Raw genomic sequence first — 14,350 nt, forward strand, 5'->3', positions numbered from 1 at the left:
TTTTTTTTAACATTTGTAGTGGTAGACACGAGGGTAGATCTCCCATTTTCTTTAAAAATTGCTTGCCCTGAATTGCTACGTAAAAAATACTGATTTTTGAAGGTTTGCTTAAATGCTTTCTCTAAATTTTGTCTTAAAAGGCATATATTCTTCATGTAAACTAATGTCAAAAACATAAACAATGACTTTTAAAACCCGCCGTTTGACATGCATGATTTTTAAAACCCGCCAAACAAATCGCAGCAAACTGGTGGTTGCTCAGGGAAAATTTCCTTGTCAAAAGTTTTCTGTTTTCTTTTTGAACGGTTTTGAATTTTCAGGGTCCTGATTTTAAAGTAGACCGGATTTAAACGGAAATAGGGAAGTGGAATATTAATTACAGGACTCCTGATCTCCTTTTATCATGATAGTTCCACAAAAATGGAATTTTGTGGTTCTGGATGTTGGACGGATGATGGAAGGCGAAGTCGTCCCCCTGATCGCTTCCGGCGAATCTTGTTGTGAAAATGAAGAAATAGTTCATCAAAGTCAGAGTGAATCGGAAATTGAAGACTAATTATTTAATATTAGTAGATTATGTGTTATTTATGTAATGTTATAAAAGAAAAATACAATCGTTTTTAGAAAAAGGGGATGGGGTGTTTGTGTTTGTCTGTTGTGTTAAAAGTTTAATTTCTAGCGATGATGATTACCGTCAACTGGGGCGAATTGGGACACATGGGGCGAGTTGGGACAGCAGTTTTAACCATGTTAGAGCATAATATTTTGATTTTTCTGGTTGGTTTCGGATAGAACAGACTCAGACCAACAAAATGTGTACATCCATTTCCAAATTTAAAACCTTTAAGTGCTCTAAACACTGCTGTCCCTATTCAGACTGTAGTCCCGGTTCACCCCAGATGACGGTAGCATATTTTCAATCTGTAACTCTTGGAAAATTATTCTAGATGAAGATGATATATCAATTATGCTAGAATAAACTTGAAATCAGACAAAACTTTGGCATTGTTGGTTTTTATCTTTATTATATTGTTTAGGGCACTACTTTTTAAGTTTTCTTCATTCATTTTTCGCCTCGGACAAGATAGAAATTCAGAAGCTTCCCGTTTCCTTTGCATTGCTACTGGAGTAATAATAGGATTTTGCAAATAAGAGGTTAAAGATTTGCATTTGATGTGCATTCTAGCATAGACTAAATATATATAGATACGCCACTCCGCCGTCGGGGCTGGCGACACTACCGCCACGCCAAAATTTCACCTGGTGGCAATTCACAGGTACTAATTTTGGGTGTTTCCCTTAGGGAATGTTCGGGAAATTTTTCCCCCAGGTTTCAGTTCAACTTGTTCGGTTGCATCGTAGCAACTGATGTTTTTCAAACTGTTTGTTTTCTGTCAACAAAAGCGAAACTCCAGATCGCTTATTTTCATCTCCTTATAAAATCTCCCGGTTTCGAGCTTCTCAGGCTACCATAAATCTCATGAACGGAACCGATTCCTTCGGTGGTGCCCATTAAAGGCGTGGAGACGAGTCAACAGGTAAGTAGAATGAAGTTCATCAAAAATGAGTATTGGAAAAGTTATTTTTTCTCAGCTCCAGTCCCCTCTAAGTCCCCTGATACGACCTGCCAACCACTCCGACTCAGCAAACGAATTCTGCCTATGTAGCTACCCTCGAGGTACGACTATACCCAACCAGATCCCGACTAATCGAAAGATCGCAATCCGCCGGAATCCAACCCCGTAAAATGAACAAAATTGTCAAGCCGCCTCTGGTCCAATTCAACCAAACGTAGATAGCCTTTTGCGGTGGAGTTTTGTCCACAAATGCAGGTGAGGTGATAACAAATTTTATCAAAAATGCCATCACAAAAATATTTTTTTTCAACAGGCCACGCGATTTGTACTTCGTCCTTCAATTTAAACCGGAAACGTTAACCGGGTGTGATTGCAAGCAGATCTTTCCCCTTGGCAAATTAACATGAACGAGCAGAAGCCAGCGGCAACGACCTGGGTGGTGGCCACGGCTTCCCTCCAGCAAAGCCTTACCATGGCCTGGTGCCTCATGAATCTAATTAACACAAACTGATACAAGGACCAGCTAAAAAGAAGCTGGATAACGCGATCGTTGGCAAGAGGAAAATAATGTAGTTATACAATATGATTCCATGTTTATAATTTAAAATAAAATGTTGATACTAAAAATCATGCTAGTCTTTATTCAATATCTTGGAGGATGGCCCCGAACTTTTAGTCTTGTCAGAGATGTAATCATTGTGCTGCTTGTTCCTGTTATCCTCCTACAGCTCGGTTCCTTGTACTTTCAGGTCACTTTGGAGTTTCGGATGACCAACCGGGTGGCCGCTCCTAGCGAGGTTCCTAGCAAAACACACACGAAAAAGAAATTAGCACTGGCTTTACGAATCTCTTTTTTGGCGAATATTTACCGACGTCGGTTTAACGATTGGCACTTCACGGGAAAAACTTGAGGGAAACCTCTAGGGAAACAGTAAATTTCAACTTCTTGCCCGAGGCTGAAAAACTAAGCAAGAGTAAATAAATTGGTGACATGGTTACACTTAAAAATGTCAAAGCGAAACCCAACGGGAAAGTTTCCAGAGTACTACGATTTTGTTTAGCAATTTAGTACCTGTAATTTGACTGTGGGGGCGCGCAGAGCGCTAAAGGGGTGTCGCCACCTGGGTATATGGAGCAACTTCCAAGTGGGACATCTACTTGATTAATAATCTATGATTCTAGCTTTACAGCCAGCCAAAATCCTAAAAGAAACATTCAAGTAATCAATTGAATTCTGACCATAAGTGCTGTTATGTTTTTCTTATGATACGGAGTGCAAAAGAATGAGCGAGGATATAGATTCAACACAAAATACATATTTAGGAATCTCCTTCGTTTATGCGTTTCATATCAGCAAAAAAACTAAGCCTGTTTCAATAAAAAATGAACTGGTAGGTACATTCTAGACAATCAGTAAATTTAGAACAATTTGTGCCACCCAAAAATTACACCGTTGCAAAAGAAAACAGAAAACTTTTGACAAGGAAATTTTTCCTGAGCAACCACCAGTTTGCTGCGATTTGTTTGGCGGGTTTGAAAAATCATGCATGTCAAACGGCGGGTTTTAAAAGTCATTGTTTATGTTTTTGACATTAGTTTACATGATAGTAATGGCCTATCTACAATCACTTAGCTTAGAACATCTAAGTAAAGTAGTTACTTAGGAAAGTCTGCAACTTACGTTCATCATCCACAATCAACTTAGAAAACTTGCTGGGCTGATATACGTTGCTATGCAGTTGTTTGTTTACCTTTGATATGGAAACGTCAACTTACCGTAGATTTTGAAATTTTCCAAACCAAACGTCAGTTTCTAATTTGATTACTTTTCCATTGTAGAAACTCAGATTCATTTCCATTGATTCAAATTCCTAAGCTAAGTGAAATTTTCTAAGCTAAGTGATTGTAGATAGGCCATAATAGAGGAGAAAAGCAACTCGCGACAAAATTTTGTGGCTAGGAATTTTGACAGGTATAATTTTCATAAAGTATTCGACTCCTTTTCTCACCCACAGAAAACCTGGGAACGAGGTAGCTGTCAAACTAGGCCAAAATGTTAAAGTCACTCACAAAATGAACTTTGAGTGATTTGAGTTCATTTCTGACGTCACGATTTTCTCCTCTATTCAAATTAAAAAAAAAATGCTAGGTCCCGATTTGACACCTGTCAAACCACTCAAATGGCACTCACAAAATGAATACTGAGTTCTTAGAATTCATTTGCTACGTCACGGTTTTCTTGCCTATCACTTGGACACGCAGAAAAATATTTTGTAGAATCAGCCTGAAGGAGGTTTGATTCAACAATTTTTTTGTTGAAACAAACCTTGATTTTCTCATTTCCACAAAAATCTTTTGTTGTTTTGAAAAAGTTGCTTTGACGTTTAGCGTTGATTAAACAAAAATCTTCATTTTTAAATCAACAAAAGGTTTTGTTGATTCAAGTATGCCTAATTTTTCTGCGTGGACCCATGACTGCATCCAAGTGATTGCTGTCACCACGCAGCATCACACAAACAAGATAGTAAAACGAAAGATAGAACATGTTTCTTCGACTGCTTGAGTGCTCGGCATTCGTTCGTTTCAACTTCGGGTGCGTTCACTGCCGCGCTCAGATTCGGTCAAAAATCGAGTAGGTAGACGACGAAAGTTGATTGACTAGCTCTTTCAAAACTCGGATGCCGCATTTGACCAAACACTATCCGAAATATGTCAATATCAAGATTTCAGGTAATAGAGAAAACTAATTTTATTCAGAATTATAAATATTGTGGCAAAAACAGTGGTAGTGCGTGGCCGAATGGTTACGCTGTCCGCTTTGTAAGCGGATGATTCTGGGTTCGATTCCCATCTGCTACAACCTTCCATCGGATGAGGAAGTAAAATGTCGGTCCCGGCCTTGGTTGTTAGGCCGTTAAGTCATTCCAGGTGTAGGAGTTGTCTCCATGCCATAAGTACAAACAACACACCAAACCAAGCCTGCTCCGGTGGAATCGCTGGCGGCGGTTGGAATCGCAATCCAAAGGTCGTCAGTTCAAACACTGGGGTGGAAGGTTCCATGGAGTAAAAAGAGGTTTGGGTGCTCTCCCCATTCAAGCCTTCGGACTCCTAGGTTCGAGCAGAAACTTGCAATAGAGACCACAAAAGACCCGGGGGTCGTTAATGTGGATGGTTTGATTTTTTTTGAAATATTGTATAGTAATATTTAAAATGAAGTACCCCGAAAAAAATATGTCGCAAGTGACCTGACCTTTTTACAAGTACATAGATTTTTGACATTTGCCTAATGAGTGTCTTGATTATTGATCTGAGTTCCTCTCAGAATCCAGTGAGAAATATCATCAGGTGAACAAGGCACTCATTCGGTAAATGTGATATTTCGCGCTGTTGTTGTGGGCGTGTCTGTGGGATGACCAAACAGAAGGGAAGAAGCGATGGATGGATGTGTGGGATGTAAAAGAAAGAAGAAAAACACAAGACGGTGGCGTATTTTTCCTTGATTTCCAAATTTTAATTTCATAACATTTACCAAGGACATTGGAACAGAACCTAATGCATAATATTTGTTGTTTGTTTTCTTCTGTTGCTGTTTTGTTTTGTTGTTGCTGTCGGCTTACCGGGACAAATGTGTATGTGTATTTTTTGTTGTTGTTTGTATTTTGTATGTAATGGAAAGAATTGTTTGCCTCATCACGCCTCCACCCACCTACTTTCTCGCTAAAGATATACTCGTCGCCGCTACGGTTCGCGATCGCATTCTCATTCTAGTTTAGTAGTTTAATCATCACACGCACTTTGTTTTTAAATATTTCAAGTGTTTCGGTTAAAACAAACAAAAACAATCTAGAAAACATACGGCGTCTCGTAACTTAGGTAGGATGGTTGTTTGCTGCTGCTGCTGGTTTGTTTTTCTTCTCTAAACGGAATATTGAAGCTTTCTAAAATCATGACTTTTAGCTGTGCCGCGGTATCGCGCGCGCGCCCTCAGACAATTTATATTAGCATCATATTGTTTAAAACGAATTTGACTACTTTCTCGCGCTCGGACTACAATGTTTATGGGTGTGTGTGTGTTCATACTTTTGCTTTAACTTAAAATAGTGTGTCTCTCTTCTCCATAAATAAGAAATAAAACTGGACATTTCCCCCATTGTTCTGCATAGATTGTTATACCCTATTTTAGTCGATTCGCTGTGTGTGTGTTTTTGTGTCTGTGTGTGTGTGTGGGCTTTGCTTAACTCAGCAGATTGTTTAACGTTTAAAGTTTTCCTTTTTTGTTTTTTTTTGCATCCATCTCCGCTACATTCTACGTGCAGTTTTTGTCTTAAATATAACCTCATTGCATCTGCATCTTGTTCACCTCAAACCTTGCTCCACTAAACGATGCCATCTAGCTTTGTTGCAATTTCGTGTAAGTGTATGTGTGTGTGTGTCTGTCCGTGTCTATTTAGGTGTGTTTGTGGTTGTGTGTCTATTTCTATGTATATTGTAGCTTTTAGTTTGTTTCTCCCATTTTTTTTTCTTTATTTAATAACTGTAATGCTTCTCCTCGTTTCATCCCCAAAACCCATGCCATTTTAGTGCCAATACCGCGAGAGCGAGGGAGAAACAAAAGAACGATTCCGGAAACCCGCCACACGCTTCCTTCCTCCTCCTCCGTCGATACCGCTGCCTTTCGTCGTCCTAGTCGTCGTCGTAATTGTCTCCTCCGCTCTTAACCTGGGCTGTGTGTGTTTGTGGGATTTAGTCCGTCTCGGCGCGCATTCCGCGCACCTCGCCAACGTGACGCTGCTTGTCCAGCTCCTCTTTGGTTTTGTCCTCCAGCTCGCGGATGTCCTGCATGGTGAGGCCGTGCCAACTGTCCAGCCAGCAGAATACTTGTCTAAAACCCCCCAAGCAAAAAGGTATTAAATTGACCATGTCTAGCTTGAAAGATAGAACCCACCGGTGGAAAATGGTGAACAGCCTTCGCTCCGACTTCTGGATGAAGCTCTCTATTCTCGACTGCAGCCCGAACCACTTGAACTCGCAGGTGACCAGCTTGTAGCAGGTCATCACCGGCTGGACCTTCTTCTTCCAGTCCGGACCGACCAGCGGTCCTCGGCCGGTTTTCGTCGATTTGAATCTACAAGAAACGAAATGTTTAAAACAAAGCCTTTTTCAAGCAAGCTAGTGCACAACTCACTTGGTAGGATCCTCGGACTCCTTGTAGTCTGCGGCGGTCACCGGATCGTTGGCAATGTCAATGTACACGACCTCGCGCTGCTTCAGCTTTTCCGCGGGCAGCTCGTGGGCCTGATTGTTGCGGGTTCACACGAGATTTGGAAGAAAGGCACAGAGTGAAAAAAAAAATAGTTTGACAATTAGACAAATATGGAATCCAAACGGCTTGTTGGCGCACACGTGCAAAATGGAACAATAATTTCAACTAAAGATGGAAAGATGGACTATTTACAGAGAAGAGTGATCGAAATGTTACTACAGGACTAAAACTAAAACACTTTTTATTTGTACTGTGTCTTGTTCTTACTGTGCCTTGTGTGTGTGTGTATGATGAAGTGAATGAAATTTTCTGTAAAATCACGTGAAACTGTGCCTAAGCAAAGCTTTTTATGTGAGATGGTGAAGAGAGGTGAGAGAAGTAAAGGTGTTTATTTACAGAAAAATAGATGGAACATTTACATGAATCGAAGACAATGTTATAAACATGTATAATAATTTGAGTTCAAATGTAAAGCAATTCAATGGACTGTGGAGTAAAGGGGATTTTGTTCATCCAAGCAATTCCCATTGTGCACCATTCAAGTTCGTTCATAGGAGAAATATGCCCATTTTTGTCACATTAAGCTTTTCGACCAATTCTCGTCACTTTTGCAGGCTACCGCTATGCAAAAAACATTTTAAGTTGATGTACAGTGTCCACTGTACACAGAAAAAAAAATGAATTTTGGAAGGTGGAAAATTTGGTTGGTTGAATATTACCTCTTTTTTGAAAAATTTATCCTAAAATGTGTAAAAATGTGAACCTAGGGCGTCCGGTTTACCCGGGTTATGAATTTCCCGGGAAACGGAAAAAAATATTTTTGAAATCCAGGGATTTACCGGGATCCCGGGATTTTTATTAAACATTCATAAAATCTATATTTTCATTATATTTGTTTTGTTTTCAAGCTTAAAATCATAGAATCAACTCAATTATATTAATTGGTGATAATCTACACTTCAATCTAATCGTATACGACAGCTTTTAAATATCTTAAGGGGTTACATAAATGTAAATCAGCATAAATGTCAGAGGTTGGTATGAGAACACGTTTAAACTTTTTTAAATCTATTTTCAAGACATGAAAATATTTATTTTCATCCATCAACAAAATAAATTTGAAAACTTTTGGTTGTACCATTGCCGAGATATAACAATTTGAAGTTGGCAGTTAAAAAAAATGGGTGCCACGATATCTCAACACTGGTTTGACCAAATCGGCTCATAATTTTGGTGAACACTCGTTAAACTGGTTCCGTGTGCCTGAAGAAGGCCGATATTCAAAAAAGTTTATTTTTAAATAAGATAAAAATATTTTTATGTTTTTCATATCAGATCTAGAGAGCTTTTGATTCTTGCATTTTTCAAATATGCAAAATTCAAAAATCGGGCATCGGGTCTTGTGAGTCTTCTCCCCAATTTAAGCCAATTTGGTCCATCCTGTCTTAAGAAAAAATGTTCACAAAGTTTGACAGTTTGCTTTGCGCATGGAAAAATTTGGTGCTTAAATTGTCTCTTACTCAGATTTATAATAAAATATCTTCATGAAACTTTCAGCAGTGATCATCTTTCAAGTGGATTTAAACAAATTTCTGTAATAAGTTTTTTTTACAAAAAATCCCGGGATTCGGGAATTCCCGGTTTTGGAAAAAATCCCGGAATTTTTGTCCCGGGAATTCTCGGGATGGACGCACTATGTGAACCTGATGAAAATTCATCAGAAACTGATGAAATTTCACCAGTTCTTGATGCAATATTACACTTTTTTATGACACAGAATCTGTCATCCCTGATGAATACTACCTTTATTTCCCTGTGTAGAGAGACGTTTGCTCACTTTTTTTGGAGTTATTTATTATTTTGAAAAAAATAAATAAAACATTTTATGGACGCTGTAATTCATGATCAAAGTTCTGATAAGCCGATAATAGAATGATGCCGAGGAAGGGTACATTTCCCCTAGGTACTAAAAGGAATTTTACAATTCTAAAGTACCTTTTCAATAGGTTCTATGTGCAAAAACCACAATCTGATAAATTTGAAGGCAAAGTCCTGGTGCACATTTTTAAATCCCATTTAAACACGCTTGGGTATTTTTCGATTCTGTAAACGCATAAATGGGTCTAGAGTAATGCTTTTCAAGTGTACCTCTTGAGATTATATAAAATTCCAGATTACACGTAGTTCTGGCGCAATTTGTTTCATACAACCTGTGATTTATTGAAATCCAGTAATAAATTGCTTTATAAAAAGTGAGCTAGCATGTAACTATAGGAGTTTTGCAAATAATGTGTTCAAGCAGTGAGAATCGACCTCATTTTTGATCTGCCTTCCCTTTCTAAATCGAGTTATTTTTTTTTCTCAAACTAACTTAACATTTCAGCAACGAGAGAAACGGCACGGCATTCCTTAGGGCTCTTAATGTTGGCATATCAGCACCTTGGCGTTCGATTACAGCTTCTAAAAAGCGGTTTCAACCCAGTTTCTATCAAAATATTTGCAAAACAATTTGTTTAAATAGTGAGAATTTTCTAATTTGACAGAGTTAGGACCGAGTCCAAATGAGAATTTTCCCGATACTGGATATTTTTAGAAATGTTTCATCTATCAAATCTTTCTTCCCGCAATAACAAGATTCTATCAAAAAATGAGTTCTGTTATTATTAATACAGTCAATTTTGAAATTTGGGATAGTTCACAGATAGTCCGACGTTCAAAAAGTCAACGAAATCAGAAAATTGAACATAATGATTTGCGTTTAGCTTTTGAGCAATTCTCTACAAAAGCAGCATTTAATAAAAAAACATTTCGCAAAGATTTTTTTCAATGTGTTGGTGCCTTTAGTTAAGTTGTAAGTAAGCATTAAGTATTAGTAAACTGTAAAATCGATATGCAAACGAAAAGCTTTTTTTGGATTTTATTGGTAAAGTGCACCGCTCTGTGTTACAGCCGTTTCAAAGTTTTTAGAATAACTTCCATTTTCCTCACTAAAACTTACAACTTTGCCGAAGATCAAATCAAAAAATTTCTTCACGAGATACGGATTTTTGGATATTTACATTTTTTGTGGACAACTATCAAATTTGTATGGAGAACTGTATTGACGAACCTATGACAATATAGTAGTTTATGAAACATGTTGCAACAAGAAGATGTTTTCAGTCGTTCGAGTCGTACTTTAATCCAATGCACTTTTTGCAATTCTGAAAAAAACTTTTTTGAATGGAATTTCATGCCATGTGTTAAGAAAATTCATATTTTTCAATACTAGTGCTAAAAAGTAGAACTTTTCAGCACTGGTATTGAAAGGTATTAATTTTTCATTCTGTTATTTTGGGTAGAGAAAAGAAGGCCGTTTCGTCGTTCGAGGATGTCACAAAAAATAAGTAGTTTTAAGACGGCGTTGCAAAAAATGTCTTTATTTTTGGTAACAGGAAAAGTACCCACAAAGTTTCAAGCAGATGAAAAATGTCAAAAAATAACGCAGAGAATTGCATCAACTATGACAGCTTTTGCTGTGATCTATCGAAGTATGTATCGATCAACTAAGTTATTTAATTAATTTTACCGTTTTTCTTAAGTAGGGTATTTTAACCATTAGTGGACCCCCTAGTAGAGCCGAAGCACATTTTTCATAAATTTTCAATATTTTAAGCACTTTTTCATAACCCTTTGTACAAAACAATGAAAACTTAAGTCTTTTGAACAATTTTGACTATTTGTTTCATCATTTATTTGTTTTTGAGCAGAAAAATAGCCAATTGAAAAAAAAGTTTTTTTTTGCCTGTTGTGGACCCCCTTTTCCTATAGTGGACCCGGGTCCATAATCCGATTGTGAACCCGGGTCCACTATAGGCAAACTGTTATTTTTATACCAAATTTAACCGATATTTGATGTTTTGATGCATGGTGTAGGTCTAATGATAGATATAATGAATAAAAGATGGATTTTGCTCACTTTTCATCATAAACAAATATTTTTTGTCACAAATTTGGCTTTAAACAACAAAAAACCAAACAGACATTTAAACACATTTATTTCCGAAAAAGATCAGAGAAAACGTCTCAAAAATCACTGTAAACATAAAAAACGAAACTATTAGCACTACGCCCCCCGGGGCATGGCCTTCCTCTAACGTGGGATTTCTGCTCCAGCGCCTCTGACGAGACAGGAGAAACCGGGACCGACGTTTTACTTCACCATCCGATAGAAGCTCAGTGGATAAGGCGGGAATCGAACCCGCGTCTCATAGCATCATCGGGATCGGCAGCCGAAGCCGCTACCCCTGCGCCACGAGACCCACATAAAACATTAAAAATAATTTAAAAAAAGTAATCTTCATGCCAATTTTTCCATATTAATTACATAAATGGTTGACCAAAACTAAACAATAGAATTGTTTACAGTTGCTGATAAAACCACGCATGTTTATTGGAAAAAAATGTTTTGTTATTGATTTATTATTATAAAATGTCATTTCAAACTGCAATTATGGTGCTTCAGGTAAGTACAATTAACTATAGCTTTGATTAATTATAAATTCTAACGGCTTCAGCATTATTGGTACTTTTAACATGAAAACAGCTATATGTATACTCATAATTGAAAAAATATGCGTTTAGGTTGATTACAACAAGCATTTATTGTATGTTTTAGAGAAACTTTTGCTTGAATACACAGTTTTCATCATTTTTGAAGGTTTAATTAACAGGGGTCCACTTTTGGAAAAGTTTGGATTTTCGTTGCCCTATATTGGACCCCCATAATTTTTGCTAGAAAATTGCATTTCTTCGCTTTATTTGAGTAAATATCCTTAAACTTACATTACTTCGACTTGCTGAAGTTAAATAATCAGTCAAAAAATGATTGGATGGTTAATTCAATCATAAAATATAAATGCAATTTTGTTGTGAAAATGCTAGTGGCCATGGCTGATTTCAGATGTCGAACTCAAAACACTTATTTTGGTGAAAAGGACAATTCAATGTCAGTCAACATTGTTCTAAATGATGCTGAACATGCCAAATAAAAAGATTTGTAGACAACAACACTCTTGAAGTTGTGATTTTATTGAATTTTCCATTAAAAACCCTTCAGAGGGTCCTCTATAGGAAAGGGGTCCACTAATGGATAACGTACCCTATTAAAAGAAAAACATTGGCCCTTGAGATCCACAAACTTGGAACACCTTTTTCTTACAGATGTAAACATACTTTGGTCCTCTCAAGGAGTGCATATTTTTTACAAAATAATGATCCAACAAAACTCAAGCTTTATTATCCTTTTTATGATTTGTATGAAACCTTTTTTTTTCAATTTCACTGTGAAACTGTCCACATTTGGAGAAACGAAGCGGCCTTCTTTTCCCTACCAAAAATAACAGAGTGGAAAATTAATACCTTTCAATACCAGTGCTGAAAAATAGGGAACTTTTCAGCACTGAAATAGGTGCTAAAAAGTTGAAATTTTCAACAAAAGTATCGAAAAGCTACATTTTTCAATATTTATTTGTGATAAAAATAAAATTCCATTCAAAAAGCGTTTTTCGGAATTGCAAAAAATGATGCAAAACATGATTTTTTTCAGCACTCGTCTTATTGATTCAGCTCAGTTAACCTCGTTGCCTATATCTGGAGTTTTTTTTTTGAAAAGGACCAATAAACCAAATTTTCAGTTTTTGCTTTTTGGGTGTTTTTCAATACCCCTGACTCAAGGCGGTTCTAAAAACACCCAAAAAGCAAAAACTGGAAATTTGGTTTATTGGACCTTTTCAAAAAAAACTCCAGAATTGATCTAAACTTTAGTAAATTGTACTTAACTGAAATGATGATTTATAAGCCTGATAAATAAATTGCTAGCTTGGGACGAACGGCTAGCACGAGGCGCTCGCGAGCGCTCGCGGCGAGAGCGAGAACGCGAACGAAAATGCGAGCGCGAGCGAGAAGAGAAAAGTACTACAAGTTCTCTCCCTCGTTCGCGAGCGAGAAATGCTTTCCTTCTTCTCGCTCGAATTCCAACAATGTGAATTTTGCATTTTTGATGAAGTTTTGGCCATACAATTTCTATGTCAAAGTGTACTTAAATTAAATTTTTATATTCTAGATTTATTTTCTAAAAAATACAGACACAAAACATCAACCATGGTGCAACATTTTCAAAATTTCAAGCTTTTAAGTGCTCTAGATACTGCTGTCCCTATTCAGACTGCAGTCGCGATTCGCCCCAGTTGAGGGTACGAACAAAATGTCTAAGCTTGGTATTTTGGAATGTTTTAAATGTTAGTTATCTTTAAATACTAACTGTTGATTAAAATTCTTACTTCAAAACTTTCAAAGAGACTCGATATTCACCGGGGGGTACCCGGATTTGGACAACACTATTTTTGTACAACTTTTAAGTGTTCAATATAATTTACAAGTAAACATCATTGTTATCCGAGCATTCGTTGGTGAAGGTTGTCTGAATCAACATGACTCGTCGCGTCCCGGCGCAAAACGCCGGCAATATTGCCCTACCTGCGGCTCAAGCAGGCAAAAAAGTGGGGATTTCCAAAAGGAAGGTTGAGGCCTCAACTGATGGCCAAAAACCGGGAATTTCCAAAAGGAAGGTGCTTTTGGAAGTGACATCGAACAGCAAAAAGACGAAAAAGAGCGACGGTACTGTACCGATGGATGAGGAGGAGGAGAACTCTTCGTCGCACGAGGAGCAGCTATTGAAGAACAACAAGTTTGCTGGACTGCCTGACGAGGACCAGGTAGCGGAAGCAAAGGAGAATGAAGTGAAACAGCGAAAGGAGAAACTGCCTCCTTTTTATGTGCGGCAATCAGCAGCAACGATCGACTTTCGAGCGGGGCTGGTTGAACTCATCAAGTCTGGGAAAGTCCAAGGCAACATTCGTCTGTGTCAGGACGGATTTAAGGTGCTGGTGCAATCCAGGCAGCACTATCAACTGGTCAAGGATTACTTGACCGAAAACGAGGCGGAGTACTTTACCCATGATGTCGCCATGGATAAGCCGTACAAAATCGTCGTCAGAGGTCTGTACGACATGCCAGTGGAGGAATTAGCTGCCGAGCTAAAAGTTTTGAAACTGGATGTGTTGGCCGTGCACAAAATGAGCCGACGCAACAAAGACATCAAGTACCGTGACCAGCTCTACCTGCTGCATTTGGCTAAGGGATCGACGACGCTTCCTGAGCTGAAGGCAATTCGAGCGGTTTTCAACATTATCGTGTCATGGGAGCGATACCGACCAGTGCATCGTGACGTCACACAATGCTTCAACTGCCTGGGTTTCGGGCACGGAGGTAAGAACTGCCACCTGAAGCGTCGTTGCGCCAAATGTGGTACCGATGCGCACATCACATCCCAGTGCATCCAAGATTCGCTGGTGAAGTGCCTCAACTGCAACGGTGAGCATTCGTCAACCGACCGAAAGTGCCCCAAGAGAGCTGAGTTCGTGAAAATTCGGCAGCAAGCATCGACGAAGAATCAGCCTCAGCGTCGTAG

At 38.2% G+C, this 14,350-nt stretch overlaps 2 protein-coding genes across 3 annotated transcripts in view; one reads left to right on the forward strand and one right to left on the reverse strand.

Moving 5' to 3' along the window:
* Positions 1–14,350, forward strand: part of LOC120414391 (5'-nucleotidase domain-containing protein 1) — a 313,824-nt gene that overhangs the window by 243,098 nt on the left and 56,376 nt on the right. The window lies entirely within an intron of this gene.
* The window catches only part of LOC120414427 (phosphatidylinositol transfer protein alpha isoform), a 58,453-nt gene continuing 49,169 nt past the window's right edge, over positions 5,067–14,350 (reverse strand). For both annotated transcript variants that reach the window (XM_039575608.2, XM_039575607.2), the window contains exons 6-8: positions 6,763–6,872; positions 6,523–6,702; positions 5,067–6,459 (exon numbers count right to left, since the gene is read on the reverse strand). In XM_039575608.2, the coding sequence (XP_039431542.1) occupies positions 6,321–6,459; positions 6,523–6,702; positions 6,763–6,872 (429 nt within the window). In that variant the 3' untranslated portion in view covers positions 5,067–6,320. The remainder of the gene's footprint in view (positions 6,460–6,522; positions 6,703–6,762; positions 6,873–14,350) is intronic.

Source organism: Culex pipiens, chromosome 3 (genome assembly GCF_016801865.2).
Source record: "Culex pipiens pallens isolate TS chromosome 3, TS_CPP_V2, whole genome shotgun sequence".
Taxonomy (NCBI): Eukaryota; Metazoa; Arthropoda; class Insecta; order Diptera; family Culicidae; genus Culex; species Culex pipiens.